Source organism: Gavialis gangeticus, unplaced genomic scaffold (genome assembly GCF_001723915.1).
Source record: "Gavialis gangeticus isolate Ggan-Ray unplaced genomic scaffold, GavGan_comp1, whole genome shotgun sequence".
NCBI classification, from domain to species: domain Eukaryota; kingdom Metazoa; phylum Chordata; order Crocodylia; family Gavialidae; genus Gavialis; species Gavialis gangeticus.
The window spans coordinates 92,728,550-92,748,467 of record NW_017729034.1 but is presented as its reverse complement, the minus strand read 5'-3'; the positions used below and the strand labels follow the sequence as shown (position 1 = coordinate 92,748,467).

Below are 19,918 nucleotides of genomic sequence, written 5' to 3'. Positions count from 1 at the left end.
CACACTTCAAGAAAGATGTGGAAAGCTTGAGAGGGTCCAGAGAAGAGCCACTTGTATAATTAGAGGCCTGAAGAGCAAGCGTTATGAGGAAAGGCTGACAGATATGGGACTGTTCAGTCTAGAAAAGAGAAGACTTCAGGGGGACTTGGTGGCAGCTTACAAATATACCAGGAGAGAGCATCAGGGACTAGGCAAACAACTATTCACCAAAGTGCCCCAGGGGAAAACCAGGAACAATGGTCATAAACTCCTAAAAGAAGGTTTCAGACTGGCTATAAGGAAAAACTTCTTCATGGTTCATGTGACCAGACTCTGGAATAGACACCCAGTGGGAGTGGTGCAAGCGCCTACCCTGGAGTTCTTCAAAAGGAGGTTGGGCATGCACCTTGCTGGACACGCATCTAAACTTCTGTGAATCTGTGAACCTCCTGGGCTAATGGTGCACTGCTGTATCTCAGACTTCTTTTGATGATATTTAAATGTGTGTTCTTTTGTATACTTCATATTGGTTTCATGTTTTCCCTAACAGTAAGAATTTTCCCTTTTCAAATAAACAATGGCTTAGCCTCATTTATTAACTTAGAATCAGTACCTGTTTACGTTCATATTAAAGGGTGTCAAGAATTATTACAACCTTAAATTAATGTTTTAAGTGAAACTTCTCCAACCGATTTCTTAACTCTAATCACTTATCAGTATATATTTTTAAATGAAGCCACCCTGTCTGAAAGAAGTACAGTACCAAAATATATTACTATCATTTATTGGGAGTGTAAATAATAATTATTTGCAGTAGCTTATTCCTGAACATCAGGCAGGTAATATTTTTATTTTTATTATTTTTCATAAAATATTTCCACCATTTAATGCTCTTTCTTATCAAGTAGGACAACAATTGAAAGAACATGTAAGACAATTCAGTTATATTGAGGAACACTTTTCTAGTCAGTCACCTCCCATGACTATGTATATCCACTTTCATTTTTTCTGTTTTGCTTTAATCTTTAATTGTGCAAAGTATTTGCTGAACCAAGCCATGGTTCCTTGCTGTATTTTGCATTTGATATACAAGTTAGCTATCATCCCATTAGTGGTACTGATTACCTCATAAGGCCAACAGCTTTCTACTGTATAGAAAAAAAAGCCAAAATTTGTCAAATGATTCTTCTCTCAGAAAGCATGGTCAATGTAGGTTATTTAACAGACATGAGTGACATTATAATATCTACAATATACAGCATTTTCACCAAGAGAAAAAAAAGTATTACAAAACTAAGAGATATAATACAAAAGATATTATAAAAATTAACTGAGCCTTTAGAAAACTGTTGTTTTAATGTATTTTAGTTGGACAATATTGTGATAGGTCTTATCGGTTGCATTTTGTATATTAAGTACATACATGCACACAATTCACCTCTGGTATAGGTATGATGATTATATGGAACAAGTTGTGCTGTTTCTTCAACCCAGTGATAAGCTCCAGCTTACTTGACAAACAATGAAAGAAAGCGCAGCTACTTTGTACTTTTTGTCACTTTGCAAATGCTGGAAGCAGTCCTGACAGATTGGGTAATCTCTCTACAGTTCAAATAAATGCCATTCAAAAACAGTAACTTACCTCAAAAGCATTCATATAAAGAATATTCATACTTTATTCATACATTCAATATTCTTTAGATATCCTATAAAGAATATTCATATCCATCAGTCATGGATCTCCCACAGCTGAGTGTCAGGTCACTGGTAATTTGGGATCTCATCACCTTAAATGCCTGTAGCAAGTGCTGCTACTCTTCCAAGAGACACAAAATGAAGTGCTCTAGGTGTAACAATTGGGTGCCCCTCTGCAAAGCCTCTAGACTGGAGCATTACAAGCAGTACTACAAAAAATAGCACTACAGAGAAGTTGATGTTTCAGACAGCAACTTCTCTGTAGTGCTTCTGCCATATTTGTAGCGCTAAATGGGGTATGTACATGAATCTGTTTGACTTTTGTAGCACTACAAAGGTAATATCAGTCCACAGCGTAAAAGACAGATTTATGCTTGAATTATCAGGACTAGAAGCACAACCTTTATCTCATTCAGCTGGAGTTTCAGATTATTCCCTGAAATGTATCCACATAACTGTAACTACACATACTCACCCAAAGACTTTTTCAACTGAACCTATTGCCCCTAATGGTCTACAGTGCACAAAGTATTAAATGGTACAAACTATTTTAGTGATACATAAAAAAAAAAATGTAGAAGGCTTTTTAAAGCTTTTCAGTTTTATTCCAACTTTCCCCAAAGCCTGTATCATAGCTACAGCAATGTGTTTAAAGGTTGAAGGAAATGAAAAATACTCAATAAAAAAAACACAACTTTAAAATATTGCCTGAACTAACATCTCTAAAATACAACAAAATACATTATAAAGTCCAATGGTACAAAGAATGGCAATTGTTCTCTTTTAAGAATATCTGTGTTAAGCCACTTAGCACTTCAGCGCATGCAAGAATTGCAGTCTTCAAAAATGAACGCCAGCTGTATATGTAGATGTTTGCTGTCTACTTTTGGGGAGCATTCCACCCAACTTACATTTTTTAGACTTTCAAATTTTTAAATCAGTATAAGATTGTCTTCTCACCCCTGGTATTGGCTAATCTCAGAAGTCTTGAATTTCAGTGGACTCAAACAGTAAAAATTCTTCTTTAGGACTAGTTATGTTGGATGGAAAAGCACATTCTTTGAAGTGTTTTTACATTCTCTCTTATCAATGAGAAATTTGCATAACCACACGAGTGCCACTTGAGGTTTCCAAAAGGACTATTCAAGTTTACAGTGTATTCCTCTTCACTCTCCCCTTGTAACTTAAGGCTAAAATCCTTCTTGTAAATGGATGTCCAAATAAAGATGCAATGTTTGTTATGCTGTTAGTGAGAATTTGTGTGTTTAGAGGGAAGCAACAAATGGACTAATCCAAACATTTGTATCACACATTCTCTGACCTAAAATATTTGCTGAAAACTGCCATACATTTTGACTAACTCAGTACTGTGCAGGTTCAAAATTCATTTGAAAAATAAAATGGTCTTTTTCAGCCTCTAACGCCCAACTTAAAAAAAAAAATAACAGAAAAAAGCTCTTCTACCATAATTTTCTATGCGCTTATACTTGAATTTATTCTTTCAGGGTATACAATATGCTGTTCAACTGCTCTCTGGAGAAGGTTACTAATACATAGGTTTGATGTTACCAAGGACCTCATCTTCCCAGTTGGGCAGGCAGCAGAAGAAGAAAGCACAGCCAATTACGACTATAGTGCTAGCCCAACCAAAACCATAAGCCCAGCTGAACATGTTAGATCCAGTCATTTCTGCAAAGGTGCTTACGAACTTCACAGGATAGATAACCAATCCAATAATCTGGAATGCAGCTAAAAGGAAAGAAGAAGAGAGTGAGAACAAGCAATAATTCATCTCATCACATTTTCTGCTATGAAGTTATTTGCAGATGAATATGCTCCTTTCTGGGGCTGCAAACAAATGATGCCTTTGTGCAGCCATTAAAATTTAATGGATAGGCCAAACACACAGTCATCCATGCCCCGTGTCAAGTGACAAATGCTGCAAACTGAGGCCACAATAATAGATGGGAGATATTTGGCCTGCTTTCTTTGCAGTAGATATCTTTTTGTTTTATGACAGGAGATTGCAGGCAGCCCAGAGCTGCCTGTGTTCTCCAGATGCCCCAGGGAGGTGCTCCCAAGGCTTCAGGAAATTCCCCAGGCATGCATATCATGCTACTGAGCCCCAACTTGGGGTGCACCTCTACTAATGAGAGAAACCCAGATTCCCTTGTTTGCAGAGGCATGGCCCAAGAAACCCCCAGCAGGGAATTCCTCAAATGTGCATATTTGCTACTACGCCCTGGCATGCAGCATGCATCTGCAAATGGAGAAAACTGGGGTTCCAGGAAGCCTCAGGAGCAATAGGGGCCTGACCCTGTGGGACAACAGGTGACCTCTCCATCACCCAATGAAGTAGATCAGTTGTCTATAACCTCAGGTAATTAGGGATTTACCCCATTTCTGGGACCTAATCAGTGGAGGTATCCCTCTGAATTTTTACAGGAGTCCATTGATTTCAATGGAATTACGGGCAGATATTAGGATCTACCTATACACATCTTATTGCAGGATTAGGCCCTTATTCATAAAGTCATGCAGACTGACCTCAAAAGGGCATTCTGGGGTACAGAGTAGCTAAAGAATGAATCCTTTACCTACACCTAAAGAGAATAAAATTCACTAGTTTTTACATTCCAGTACAAAAATTGGGCCATTAGGTCAGTAACCTGTATTGCGCTGTGATGAAGTGAAAGAAGTATTTGCATAGGATGTTTGCAAAAACCGTAGTTTTCTCAAGGATTCAAATGTCCTTAACTGCTGTCCTTTTGGTATTTTAATTAAGAATTACTATACACGTAAAGCAATGTTTTCATACTTGTAAAAATAGATTGTGATGACAGTATGCATAGTTGGGCCTTTTTTATTGATATTATTATTTATTTAAAGGTGAGAGAATTTAGTTCAGCTAGCATGTGTCAGATGCAAAACAATCAGTTTAAAAGGCAACCTTACCAACAACAAAGAGCAATCCTCCAATTCCTCGCACAAAGTTAAAACGAAGTATATCGACAGAGAAGGCTATGATTGCAAGGGCAAAACAGATGACCAGGATCACAAAGCCAACTAGGTATGTGGCAGCGGCAGCTCTTCCCCAGGCTTGGAAAGAAAACAAAAAGGGAGGGGAAACGTTATATAAAACATGATGGTTTATGTCATTAAGGTCTTTTCTTCCCTTTATTATATCATTTGGGAAATTCCCTTAAAATCAGTCAATATTACTTTAAATTAAAGTATATCTCCCCAGCAGAAAGCATGTAATATAGAGCTACCTGAGCTAGTTTGACACCCAGGCAGAAGTATGGCATCAGTAACAGTGAACTCCACTACACTAATTTAGAACCCTAAATGTATGAACAGACTATGTACCCTTGGAGACCACTGTTTAGTCCTACTTACTAAAATTACAAAAAGGAATCTTATAAGAAGTGGTAACTTGGACAAATAATTAGGGAAGAATATAAAAGCATTGCTCAGGCAAGCAGGAATGAAGTGAGGAAGGCCAAAGCACAATTGGAGTTGCAGCTAGCAAGGGATATGAAGGGTAACAAGAAGGGTTTCTACAAGTATGTCAGCAGCAAGAAAAGGATCAGGGAAAGTGAGTCCCTTACTGAATCAGGGAGACAACCTTGTGACAGAGTGCAGAAAAGGCTGAAGTGCTCAATGCCTATTTTGCCTCAGTCTTCACAGGCAAGATCATCTCCCAGACTACTGCACCAGGCAGCACAGTTTAGGGGGGATGAGGTGAGGAGCCCTTAGTGGTGAAAGAACAGGTTAGGGACTATTCAGAAAAGCTGGACATGTAGAAATCCGTGGGGCCGGATGGGATGCATCTGTGGGTGCTGAGGGTGTTTGATGATGTGATTGCAGAGCCATTGGCCATCATCCTTGAAAACTCATGGCAATCAGGAAAGGTCCCAGATGATTGGAAAAGGGCAAACATATTGCCCATATTTAAGAAAGGAGAAAAGGAGGATCCAGGGAACTACAGACCAGTCAGCCTCACCTCAGTCCCTGGAAAAATCATGAAGCCGTTCCTCAAGAAATCCATCCTGAAGCACTTAGAGAAGAAAGTGATTAGGAACAGTCAGCATGGATTCACCAAGGGCAAGTCATGCGTGACCAACCTAACTGTCTTCTATGACAAGATGACTGGATCCTGGATGCAGAGAGACCAGTAGCTGTAGTTCAGCCTTGATTTTAGCAAGGCTTTTGATATGGTCTCCCACAACACTCTTGCAGGAAAGCTAAGGAAGTACAGGTTGGATGAATGGACTGTAAGGTGGATGGAAGACTACCTGAAGCATCGGGCTGAGAGGGTAATGGCTTGATGTCTAGTTAGAAGCCAGTATCAAGTGGAGTGCCCCAGGGGTAAGTCCTGAGGCTGGTTTTGTTCAATGTCTCCATCAATAACCTGGAAGATGCCATAGGGTGCACCCTCAGCAAGTTTGCAGATGACACCAAGCGGAGAAGAGTAGTAGATATGATGGAGGGTAGGGCTAGGATTCAGAGTGACCTAGACAAATTGGAGGGCTGGGTCAAGAGAAATCTCATGAGGTTCAGTAAGGATAAGTGCAAAGTCCTGTACTTATGACAGAACAATCCCATGCTCCAGCAGGTGTGGCAGGTAAAATCAGACTTGTTGGGTGATGGAGTGTCCCAGGGGAGCGGTGGGGAATCGGAGGGGCTTGCAGATAGGCAGGACCAGGGTGGGGTTTGCATCTGGCCGGGGTGGGGGAAGGGTGTTTGATGCCAGCCAGGCATTTGGGCCAGTAGCAGGGAGGCTGCAACCCACCCTCCACCCCCGGCTCCCAGCCGGCTGCAAACCACCCCCCACTCCCATGGGATGCTCTACCACCCCACTAGTCTCAGTTCACCAGCCATGTCTGTGCACCTGTACAGGCTGGGGGGTGACTGGCTGGGCAGCAGCTCTGCAGAAAAGGACCTGGGGGGTTCAGCGGACAATAACCTGAATATAAGCCAGCAGTGTGCCCTTGTTGCCAAGAAAGCTAATGGCATACTGAGCTGCATTGGTAGGTGTGCTGCTAGTATGTCAGGGAAGTGATTATTCCCCTCTATTCAACACTGGTGAGACCACATCTGGAGTACTGTGTTCAGTTGTGGGGCCCCCACTACAGAAATAATGTGGACAAATTGGAGAAAGTCCAGCAGAGGGCAACAAAAATGGTGAGGGTGCTGGGGCACATGACTTATGAGGGGAGGCTGAGGAAACTGGACTTATTTAGTCTAGAGAAGAGAAGACTGAAAAGGGGATTTAATAGCAGCCTTCAACTACCAGACAGGGGATTCAAAAGAAGATGGAGCTGAACTATTATCAGTGGGGGCAGATGACAGAACAAGGAGCGGTGGTCTCAAGTTGCAGCAAGGGAAGTTTAGGTTAGATATTAGGAAGGACTTTCTCACTAGAAGGGTAGCAGGAGACACTGGAGCAGGTTACCCAAAGAGGAGGTGGAAGCTCTACCCTTGGAGGTCTTCAAAACCCAGGTAGACAAAGCTTTGGCTGGGATGATGTAGTTGGGGCTGATCCTGCTTTGAGCAGGGGGTTGGACTAGATGACCTCCTGAGGTCCCTCCCAACCCTCATTTTCTATGATTCTACACAGTGCCACAAATATTCATGAGGTTTTACAAGCAAACAACAACAACCAAAAAAAGAGATTTGACTGAAATCAGAACTCCTTGTAATTAATTCTAAAAATTCCACTAAATTCAGTGGAAGGAGAGGTGGTACAGTGTGGAGATCTTTGACTAAACAGACAAGAAGAATGCAAGGAGGACTACAGGAGGAAACTCTCCCCAGAAGGTGCAGTTTTCTGTTGTGAGCAGAAGATGGAAGCTGTTTTGCATCATGGCTTTATAGCTGTATTTTTAATGGATGAAGAAATGAGAAAAGCTCTGAAAGAGGATTAAGAGATACATTTGTAGCAGCAGCACGTTGGCCACCATTGTCCCTCTGCATAACCTATGGCAGGCTAGGGTGTTATGCCTTGTGTTTGCGTCAGGGTTAACCATGTAGTTTTGCTAAGAGGTTAGACATTGTATTTGTATGAGGTGGTTTGGGCAGAAGCAACAAGGAGTTGGATTTTGATAGCTATCTGCTGTATGGAGTAATGGAACCAGAGAAGTGTAGATTTGAAATACCTGACAGAAGAAACTATAAAGAAGAAGGGTTGTAACCTTGAGAACAGAAAGATGGTATTGGAAGGAGGATATTTATTCAAAGCCCAAAAGGATTTGGAAACAACTTACAAGTTTAGGGACAAGGGAAGAGAATCATTTCAATGGTGAAATTCTGAACAAACTTCCTAATTTTATTATTATTATTTTACACTACACTATGGGTTAGAATGCATTCAAGAGATAGGTTCATGGGGCTAGCCTGGGTCTCAAATGTAGCTTGAAGTCCCTGAGAGGTAGAAGAAAAAGGCCAACTGGATATTTAGAAGTGACATTATTACAGTAAAGTGACATCATACTTCCAGTCAACATCTGTCACAGTCAAGGATCCTGTAGAAAAGTCTTTCTTGGTATCATTGCAACAATGGGCACCAAAAGAGAAAAATGTCCTCCTGAAAAATGAACCACAGTTTTCCATTTTTAAGTAAATGCTCACCTGTGAACAAAGGTGGACTACAGCCAAGCCCCACTGTCTTTCTAAATAGATATAAGCAATGCAGACATCATTGATGCATGATGCAAAGATGCCATGTCTTTCGTGTGAAGCAGGGAATAGCTAATTATTTTTACTCTTCAGAATCTAAGGCATATGCAACAACTATTTAGAGCAAGGTCATTTTCTCTGTGGTAACTGCCCCTCTGCACTTTCTTACCCCATGGTAGATGAAAGGGATGCACACATGACACAGAGCATTTCATGTGCTGTAGATCTCCCTTTCCTTTCACTTTACTGTTAACAATTTGTGTGTCCATGACCTAAAAAGTACTGATACAGGAGTCAATAGGTAGCTGCCATCAGGTATAGCCCTCCACTTGCCAAAAAAGCTCTGGTTTTCTGCATGTACACATTAAAACAGAAAATCCTTTAGAGCCAGCATGTCAACCCTCCCTGTCATAGATATAAAGGACACAGCTAGGGGTGCTCAGAACAGTTTATATGAACACTGCTCTTTCAAAGTCAGAATGTTTTGCAGAGATGTCTTATTTCTGATGACTTGTTAAACAAGTTCTTTAGGCCTGGGTGCTATGTTTGTCCAAAGTACTCATAACTAAATGACTCCAGCCACAAGTGTGGAGAAAAGTGTTGCTAGACTGGCAAACACTGGATATATTGTAAATATAAAGTAAAACTATGCCTGTACTGGCATTAACAGATTCAACAGAAAGTAACCAAAGATTCACACCTCAAAGCAGTCCTTCTAGGGCGGGTCTACACATGCAGATGATCTGGGAGCAGTTTACTCACAAGTAAACTCTCCTGAACACATGTCTACCCATGCAGGGATGCAGGAGCAGATTTACTGCTCCTAACACTAGACTGCTTCTGCTCCCTGTGGCCCTGCAACCAGCCCCTGCAGCAGCCAGCGCTGGGAGATCCTTATTTCACAGCACCAGCCCTGTGACCATGGAGCTAGTGCTGGGAGATAAGGATCCCTTAGCTCTGGCCCCCAGTTGTGGAGTGGGGGCTGGAAGCTCCCTGCTGCCAAGGGAGGGGGACATTGTCTCTGCCTGGACTCCAGTGGTGGAGCTCACCCCACAGCAGGCAGCTCCCAGGGGCAGAAAGCAATCTCCTGCCCCTGCTGCCCAGCTGACTAGAAGCACACTTGCTCCCAGTCAGGCATCTACATGAGTGCTACTGTGCAATTACTAATCACAAGTAAATTTGTTATTTGCCTTTGCAGGTAGCAAATTTACTCATAATTAGAGCCAATTACTGTGTAGTAAGCATCTGCACGTGTAGACACAAATGCTTACTGCACAGTAATTACCTCTACTGTGCAGTAAAGCATCTCATGTAGATGTACCCCTAGTGTGGAACGGTTCTTGATAGAGCTGTTGAAGGGATGGGAAATTTGTCTGAGTTCCCACCTGCCTTTTTTCTTTCCCTAACCAGTTCTGCATATACCCTGTGCACTCCTTCCCTTGTGGAAGGGATTCAGGATTAGCAATGAAAGAGAGGACTTGGTTAGAATTTCTGGATGGAAACTAAACACTGTTGTAATCATAGATTCATAGAAAATTAGGGTTGGAAGAGACCTGAGGAGGTCATCTAGTCCAACCCCCTGCTCAAAGCAGGACCATCCCCCCAACTAGATCATGACAGGATACAATAACTCCATGCCAGACATTGCTCTCTGACCACCCAGTGCTGGTACTGGACATTGATCAGAGCTGCCACAGCCAAAGGATTCATTTAAAAATAATTACTGTATACATATATTTAAATATAACCCAGAAACAGCTCAAAAAAGCCTCCCAGATTAAACTACCCATTAAAATTTATTGAGATTTGTCATACAGAATACCTCACAAAACTGCTAATTATAAGAGCTCCTTGAATGGATTACAAAGCTAGGACCTTGCAAGAAGCCAAAGCTGTGCACTACCCTGCCTTAAGGGAGTTTTCAGTGGCAAGTAAAAACTTGGTCAGGCCTCTGACATCTTCAAGTCTGTCTTGCTCTGAAAGTAATAGTAATAACGGCATGGTCAGGGTCTTGCAATCCCTGCGCCTCTGCAATTTCTTTATCAAATACATTTAGTTAGTTTACAAATAAAAATAAGTTTTGTATAACTTCTTACTGTGTCAAGTCAGTATGCAACCTAGTTCCTGTGAACAGAGGTATAGGAGGCACAGTCTTGTGCTTTGCAGCATCAGGCCTTTGGATATCTTGTGCCTTGGGAACAGTTCTGCGGGGACAGGGGAAGGGCATTGATACAACCAGCAGCTACAGGGCTGTGGCAGTTGCTAGCTCCTGCAATTCCCATCTGAAGTTGGGATGTGAAACACTGAATTTGGTGGGGAAACAAGTGACTCCAGGGACACAAAACATTCTCTACACCCAGCAGCTTTAACCCCCTGGCTGCTTGCCATGCTATCACCTCCCCCCATAGAAGTGGTTTCTGAAAACGGTGTGTGACTCCTGCCCCCACTCTCTGAGGCCTCCATTCCAGTGTCTCCTTTAGTCACTACCCCTTTATTCACCCCTAGTTATTTTACTGTCTGTGCAGTATTTCTTCAGCTTTGGTAATAAGCTAGTAATAGATTTAGCTTTGGAAAATGTTTAGAGATAAAATTGCATAGATTAATATCAAGGCCAGCTTTAATTAATGCCTTCATAATTAGAGAAGAAACAAACATTGTTTGCAAATTCCAATGATTGTGTTACTTGGGCCTCATCTGTATGAGGCTTTTGGCAAAAACTTTCCTATTTTTGCTCTTATTTCAGACCTGTTGCCACTACCAGCAAAAGCAAGAGCAGGAAATTCTTGGCAAAAAAATTAAGAAAAGTCATATGTAGACATGACCCAAACAGGAGATTTTGATAATGCCAGTAGCTTTCCACACATTTTTTAGTATTGTCAATATAAGAGGTAAAGGTAGGAGCATCCACCAGTGAACACCTGGTGAAGCCATAGTGAAATCCCCCCTTACACATACCCACACACTCCTGCCATCTCTCTACAGTATGCTGTTCCTGGACTATGACTAGAGACCCTTCCTTCTATCAGCTTCTAGATAAAGCTTTCTGGCAAATATAAAGGACCCCCATTGTCACTATTATTGTGGTGACGTTCCTCTCATCATTTCACACCAGGGACTTCTGGCTGTTGAGTAGGTCTCGGCTTTCAGTCTCAGTTTGTGAGGTCTTTCTCCTATATGTCAGTTTTTCCACTAGCTTTCTCTGCAGATAGCATAGCTTGTCTTATCTCTTTCACTCAGCTGCTGCTCAGGAAAATTGGAGTTCTTTGCCTACATATGGAAAAAGACAGTTTAGCACCGACTTCAACTGGGCTCACAGTTCGAAGGATGGTTTTGCAGCCCTCAGTTTCTTTTACTGAAAGTTCAATTTCTTTGAATTTAGCATTTTATGATCTTTCCTTTGGCAGAGAGTGGCTGACTTAGAACTGGCAAACTGAAGTTCTTAACGTGGTATCAAACAGCAGTGCAGTTTCCATCTACTTGCAAAGATGAGCTTTTCTTCCCTCTCCTTTATTAGCTTCACCTGAAAGCTAGGACATCTCATCACCAGAAAACTATTTACTAATTGGATGACATTCAAAACAAGAGCAACCGAAATTGTTTGGGGACTGAAAGGATATAGTTATTAGGAAAGACTAAAAGAAATGTGTGTATATCCACGGCTTTTCTAAGTGATGACTAATAGAAGAACATACATCTATAAATATTAAGAGTGCAAACAACAAGGGAGTGGAATTATTAAGGGAAACATTGGTATTTAAAAGATAAAGTTAAGAGAGGAAGAGACATTATAATGAATGTTGGATAAGCTTCCTCAGCTGTGCAGCTGCCATGAAAGAGAATGAACAGAAATTTGACTATAGATCAGTTAAAAATGACTGCAGAACAGTCTTTTATTTTGTTCAGAAAAAGAGAATAGTCCTGCATCAACATGGAGATGGACGAGATGATTTTCAATATCAGCATTCTTCCCCTGCAGACAATATTTTATATTATAAATTATTACAAGAGCATCTGACAAATTGATCTCAAGTTTGCCATAGTTTATGCTCTTTATATATCTTACTTAGTTAGTCTATAATGGGCATATCTTCCCTGTCTTCTATAGGAGTTTTGTTCAGTTTTAAGGCAGGAGGCATGAAAAACTGGGAAAACATGGTGTTATTAACCAAGTAAGGAGGTCTTGAAGTTCCTCCTTAGCTGAAATATAAGGGGAGTGGATTTTCTTGTGTAAAAGATATGCAAAATTGTAGGAAAGCATGTCCAGTGACAGAACCAGGGCCAGATTAACACACAGGCAAACTAAGCACATGCCTAGGGCCGTAAGTGAAGAAGGGGCCAGGCCCAGTTGTGCTTATTTTACATATTATAATTATTAAATGAAAAAAGTAATATATAGATTTCATCTTTTGCTGGGGGCCCACAAGTCTGCTTGCCTAGGGCTCACTGAAGGATTAATCTGGCCCTGGATGGAACAGAATGGAGTGGGTGGGAGTGCTTACATGGACATAGACACATCATTAGAGCAAGAAATCAAGGTTCCAAGGTGCCCTACCTTAGTACAGATTATGCATTGCAGCCCTTTATTTCATTAGGACTTCTGAATAAGCCATACCTAGTTTAGAGAACCTTATTAAAACATACACACAACACCAAATATGAGCCACTAGCACACACCCAGTTCAGCTGAACCACTGTTGGCTCTGGTAGAAATCCTAGGGTAACCACTAGCAGATTCTAAACTCGTCTGGCAATGCTAGTGTTTATTACTAATGCCATTGGCATGAATGCCAGTCTAGTGCAAATCTTTTATAAAAAAAACTCCCTGATGTAGACACAAAGCTAAAAATATTTGATTTAGGTGGAAGCTGGACATATCAGCTTTAACAGAGTCTCTCTTATCATCATTCGCCTTTGCTGAGCAGACACTACAAAGTGAAATCACCTTTCTTTAAAGCAACCCTTTTATCATATATCAGCTGGAAATACCCTATGTCCTTGCATACAACATGTCCCAGAATAAAATATGCACCTTGTTTTTGAAAGGCAGAATGAAAGGAAAAAAAGACCTTTACTTGTAATAAATAACTAAACAGCAGTAGCTAGGGACCTGGGCCTGTTCACTGTTCTGCTCTCTGTGCCTCACCAGCAGATTTTACCTTCACTTTTGCCTCATTAATAGGGACCAACTTAATCCCAGTTTTGTGATTTTCATGGAAACTGCAAAAAACAGCAGTTTCCACAATCACCGTGAAAAATGACGTTTCCTGCAATTTTGCACGGAATCACCCAAAACAAAATAAAAACTTACTAGAATACAAAGGAAGTGTGGCAATCCCTGCAGCCATACAGCATGTGGCTTGAGAGGGAGCTACTGAGAGGCTGAGCTAGTGACTAGGGACAGAAGTTACACATAAACCAGTTTAAGTGATCAGAAACCGATTTAAATCTGTAACAGAACAGCTGTTCAGTGCACATAAACCAGTTTGAAAATGGCTGAAACTGGTTTGAGATAAATCTGGTTGAATGTACTATCAGAGTTAACTGATTTGAATCAAACTGGTTTATGCAATGTCTGCTCCAGACCCCTTGCTGATTTAAGATTCCCTCAGCATCCCAGCATGCTCTCTGGGCTAGGCGGGACTCCGCTCCACAGCAGAGCAGGCCCCTCCTCTGCTCCCTGGCTGCAGCTCCAGCAGAGACTACAGGTACATCAGGGTTTGCCTGGCTTCCCCCTGCCCTAAGCCCCACCATCCTTGCTGCTCAATCAGGAATCCCCCCCCCCTCACATCTCCCACAGCACAAACCCCAACCCCATGGACCCTAGGTAATGCCTAGGTCTGTGTGCATGTGTCTCAAATTTCACTGGGACAAGCATACAGAACAGTGATCACTTAGGGCTTTTTGGAGCTAATCAACAGGTAAACTGTTTAAGAAGAGTTTGAACTAATGGAGAGAGGCTACTTTTTTGCTGATGGGGTGATAAACACTATTAGCCCCCTGCTGGCTTGCTTGCCTGTCAGTTTGTTGCAGATAATATAAAGAAGCAGGGAGAAGGAGATTGAAAAGCTCCATATGATCAACAGATGCATGCACTGCACACCCCTCTTTGCCTCAGAGTGGTAGCAGGGGGCTGGGGGCTGGCAATACTCGCTCCCCTTGAGAAGCCAGCAGGGAATCACCTGGGATGGTCAGAGAGTGCTTCAGTTGCATTTCCTTTTCTCAGCATTCACAAAGAAAGCACATTGAGTCATCACACTAGACTCACAAAATTGTGTGTAAAGAACTCAGTCCAACAGAGCTTTATATTAATGAGGGATCCACACTGAACCTTTCTTTTAAGGCATGATATAGGGTAGAGTAAACTAAATAGTACAAGCAGAATGCTAGTTTTTTTACACTGCAACATGGTTCTTGCCCATTTGAGTTAAATTTCATAAGAACTTTTTTCTGGTCAGAGGTCCTGCCCCTGCTCCCAGCTCAGTACTGTGGCAGGGAACGGAGGGCCTCTCTGGTAGCCCCCGCCCCCTGGCTTCTAGCCTCAGCCACTGCAGGCATGTGCCTGAATTTCCTCAGTCCAGAGGGAATATCTGTGTGGTTACAAACTGTTTCAGCCTAGTCAGGTTAGACTAACTTGCAAAGATTGAATCAATTCAGGCTCAGGCTTTTTGAATGCCTGTCCCTAGCCTAGAAGTTCAGTGTACCAGTTTCAAAATGGTTGAAGCTGATTTAAGATAAACCTGGTTGAATGTAGTATCAGACTTAATTGATTTAAGTCAAACCAGTGTATGAATCTTCTGTCCCAGACACCTTCCAGGTTCAAGTTAAATCAGAGCCCACCAGCAATCCAGCATTTTGCAGTTCTGGGCCAGGCTGCGCTGTCTGCTCTAGAGAACAGGGATGGCTCCACTCTTCTTCTCCCCAGCTGGAGCAGTGAGAAGTGGCTCACTGGTCTCACTGGCTGGCTCACTGCCCCTCCCAGGCAAACCCCTGCTGGGGTCTGAGACTGGGGGGGGGGGGGGGCGGGGGGTTATACTTCCCTTCCCCCAAGCATGGAGCTGCCCTTCTGGCTTACTTAGTGCTGGCTGAGGTTGTGGACTACAAATCCCAAAGGCATCTGGGAGCAGGAAGAGGAAGTGATAAGCAACCCTGCAGAGTCCTGCTGCTGTGATTGTGGACTGCAAATCCCAGAGACCTCAGGGGCAGCAGGAAGAGTAAGCGACCATACAACCCATACTGGCTACATGCCAGAGAACCGTGCTGTAGTGCCCCCGGCTTCTGGCTTGAGCCAGAAGACATGTGGCTGCATTTCCTGAATCCAAAGTGAATGTCTGTTCATTTGCTTATTGGTTCAATCTTTGCAGCTGAGACTAACCTGCAAAGACTGAACCAATTTAGCTTCACGCTTTCTGACTGTCTGTACTTAGCCATAGACTCAGTGAAGGCTCCACTCAGAAAAGTGAAAGGGTTTTGGTACCATCTTTTAAAAAGCCAGATGCAATCCTGCAGTTTGAAGATGAGAGACTGGCCTATCAGGCAATCAGCAGTCAGGGGTGGGGCTGCCAGGGGCCCTCAGCCTATCATTGGAGGGGGATGTTCACTTTTAAAAATACCACAAAATCTGCTCTGTGCATCATGAGCAGCCCAAGAAAATTCCTGTCTCACTGCAATTTAAATAGATCCCTACTCATAAAACAGAAACTGCTCTTACTGTATTTTCACATATAATGTGCACTTCAATTTTGAGCAACTGTTTTTTGGAAAAAAGGTGTGTGTTGTATGGGAGAAAATACTGTATGCATGGAGGAGCAAGATCAAGCAAATGCAATATAGCTCTAATATTCCTCCCTAATACATGTAAGCTCTCTGATAAGAATACAAACACACATTTGGCTGGAAGCCTTCTGTATCCACTCCCCATCTCCCAGGTACTGTTGTTGTTACACAGCTACAGAGACTTATGACTCATAGATGCCTGGCTCATGCTCATAAAGCTTGTAGTCTTTTCATCCTGTTAAAGAGACAGGTACATTCCTCCCTGCCCCCCCCCCGAGTTAATGATAATGCAGTTAATAAATCCCAAAGGATTAGTTCCTTGCTGGTTATATTTGTAATAGCTACCACGTTAGATACTTCACCATCACATAAAAGAGAAATGCATGTGATCATTCAAATAACTGTGAAGCCAAGAAACTTAAAAATCACACATTTCGAATGAGGACATTCTAACCAACCAGCATGGGTCCTTAGCCCCAAATATTTCACTTTTAAGATAAAAGGCTAGACTGAAATGGGACCTTATCAGGACATTTCAAATATGATATGTATGAACAGTATGATTCGGGCACATAGGGCAAGCTTCATCCAAGGGTTTTCTGAGCTACATTATCTTAAATCAAAATAGAATGCAGTGGCCCCATTCTTTCTTCTTAGTGTACTGGCAACATGTAAGAGCTGACACGAACTTGCTGACTTCAAGCCTAAATGGTTAGTGAAAACAACCCCTTTTTTCTGTCATAAAATGATAATCTATACTCCTTTCTTTGCCTTTCCACCCCTGGCTTATTGCAGGACACTGTAGGCACAAGTTTCAGATGCATTTTAAGAAATAATGCAGTCTAGGAATTGCCCCCCTCCTCTTTCCCTCTGCATATGCAGAGAGTGCTTCAGCTGCATTTCCTTTTCTCAGCATTCACAAAGAAAGCACACCGAGTCATCACACTAGACTCACAGAATTGTGTGTAAAGAAATCAGTCCAACATAGCTTTATATTAATGAGGGATCCACACTGAACCTTTTTCTTCTTAAGGCATGATATATGGTGGGGTAAACTAAATAGTACAAGCAGAACGCTAGTTTTTTCACACTGCAACATGGTCCTTGCCCATTTGAGTTAAATTTCATAAGCACTCTTTTTTTTTTTTTTAAAAACACACACACACACACACACACACACACACACATTAGCATACTGACATGTCAAACAAAGTAATATTCCAGACCATGATCTGGCATGTTACATCCTTTGCCTAATCTGAGAAAAATGTATCATTAACCTTATATAGACTAGGGACAGAAATTACACATAAACTGGGATAAGTAATTGGAAATCAGTTCAAATCTGTAACACAACAGTTCAGTGCACACAAACCACTTTCAGAATGGTCAAAACTGGTTTAAAATAAACCTGGATGGATGTAGTATCAGACTTAATTGATTTAGGTTAAATCAAGTTATTTAACTTCTGTTCCAGATCCCCTCCAGAGGATGCTTTGCACCTCCCTGGCAAACCCCTCCTCGCAGGGTGGGTGGGCAGACCAGCTTTGCCCCAAGCTGTCTGCTCCCACAGATCAGGGAAGTATGCTCCAGTGCCCCCTGGCTTCTGGCATGGGCCACTGCAGGCAGTGGCTACATTTCCAGAAATCAAAAGTGAATGCCTGTTCATTTGTGTATTGGTTCAATCTATGCAGTTCAGACAAACCTGCTAAAATTTAATCAATCCAGTGTCGGGCTGTTTGATTCAATGTCTGTACTTAGCCATAAAGATTAGTTAAAAAACAAGGCTGAATTGGATAACGTGACATTTAGGCAAATAAAGTTCTACATAGGGAAATTTGGGAAAACTAATCCATATTAAGTAATAGTGGATTGAAGCAGTGCATGGAACTCAGGCAAACATTTTTACTCAGAATGAAAGTGGTTTTAATTTAGTTTACTTCACTTTGTAAAGTGGCAATTTATCTCATCTTCTTTAAAAGTTAATTCAGATTAAACGGAAGGTCCTTGTGTAGTTGATCCCCTAAATTCAGAAGCCCTTTTTATGAATGTGCAGCCCTACTGCATTAGCTTTACTTCCATTTGTAGGAAGTATGTGTGAACACAAAGCTACTATATTGAAAGGAGTTAATTTCCTTCCTTTCAAAAAAGTATGGAAAAAAAAGCCACCATATACCCGAACACACCAGCACCAAGCAACCAAAGACCCTTAGATAGAAGATGTTTATAAAACTGTAGTTGTTTGCAAGCAAAATGAAACAAACGTATTTTGTAGGAACAATAAGTGTTATGATGGAAAAATTTAAGCAAGTTTTGCTTCCATCTATACACCATGCACAACATTTGGGGCAAAACAAGGTGTACAAGTTTCCAGATCAACTTGGATCTTTCTTTTGTAACAACACTATGTTTCCTCCTCTTTCACTAAATAGGTTATTAAAAAAAACAATACGTTTAAGGAACAGCTCCTTCTGCTTAGGGAGGAAGGGGAAAAAGTGGGATTCTTCTACATTTATTGTTATAAAGGAATAATCCACATTTGACTCTAAATAATGCATTTTAGAGTAGCAAGCGTAACAGGTAAACTGTTTGCTTCTAGTACTAGCCAAAGCCTTTCATCTAGCATAGGAAAGTAATATCCATATGGAGTAGAAAGCCAAACATAATTTACTAACTTTTTAAGCTACTTTTAAAATATACATCATGCTATTCTGCTCCTTGAAATGATTTTCTCAACTAATTTAACACATGGGCACATGCACACACACACAAGAAATTGCATGTTTTTTCTACCTTAAAAAAAGACACCTTGCTCCATTGTAAATTGCATTTCAGAAAGACACCAAAACCAGGAAAATTTCCTTATTTCTGACCTCCAACTCAGATCCCCCCTCACTCCTGCCAGAACACTTGAAGAAGCATAGGCACAGCATTACAGCTTCTGGGCCTGTGAACACTGTCCCAGCAATAATGTGCTTTATCAACTCAATAATCACAGAGTTTGGTAGTTTAGGGAGAGACAGCTTAGAGCTGCAGAGCTGAAATCGCTGTTAGCAGAAAGCATGCAGTAAATTCAAGGGAACATACAAACAACTGGACCTGTTCATTTGATTGGAAATATCCCATTCATTTTCTTTTTACTATCAGTTCTTCATGCTGTAGTGAAGGGCGGGCTTGAGGCAGATAAGGCTTAATGTTTTATGTAATTCTAATTCTGAAACATTTGTAGAGATAGTCCTGCAAGAACTAGCCTGTCCTGATTTCTCCCAGCCCCATAAGAAGCAACACACAATAAGGCAACTGGACTTTTCTTCCTAGGCCTAGAAGAAAGGCCATTTTGCTCATCGTGATCCATAGGGAAAACTATTTAACCAAAGAAGGTGGGTAAAGATTTACAGGTATTTGATATAGGCAGGGATGACATAGGCAACCAAGCTTGGGTGTGACCCAGCCCTCTTTTGCAACCATTTTTGCTACCACCCATTTTGCAAGCACTTACCGAAGTCCATGAGGGAGCTGCACACCCAGTTGGGATTAGCTCCTGTCCGAATGCACTTCTCCCACAAAGATGCTTGGTGCTCCTCAGTTCCTATCCCGGCCTCCGACTCCAGCCAGCCCCTGCCAGACAGTGCAATGATGCCCATGATGATTGCTAAGCCAAGGATAAGGGGCAGGAGCCACCTGCATCTCCAGCAAGCAAGACTGCACTGGCACGACACCATCTTTATGGAGCAGTCAGGGTCTCCAGAAGAGGATGGGCAAGAACTTCCTCCTGATTCTACAGGGAGGG

At 41.8% G+C, this 19,918-nt stretch overlaps 1 protein-coding gene across 1 annotated transcript in view; it reads right to left on the bottom strand.

The window, feature by feature from the left end:
* Positions 1-747: 747 nt before the first annotated feature.
* The window catches only part of PERP (PERP, TP53 apoptosis effector), a 24,425-nt gene continuing 5,254 nt past the window's right edge, over positions 748-19,918 (bottom strand). Inside the window, exons 2-4 of the mRNA XM_019527340.1 lie at positions 19,628-19,893; positions 4,630-4,773; positions 748-3,423 (exon numbers count right to left, since the gene is read on the bottom strand). Of these exons, the coding sequence (XP_019382885.1) occupies positions 3,221-3,423; positions 4,630-4,773; positions 19,628-19,850 (570 nt within the window). The 5' untranslated portion in view covers positions 19,851-19,893 and the 3' untranslated portion in view covers positions 748-3,220. The remainder of the gene's footprint in view (positions 3,424-4,629; positions 4,774-19,627; positions 19,894-19,918) is intronic.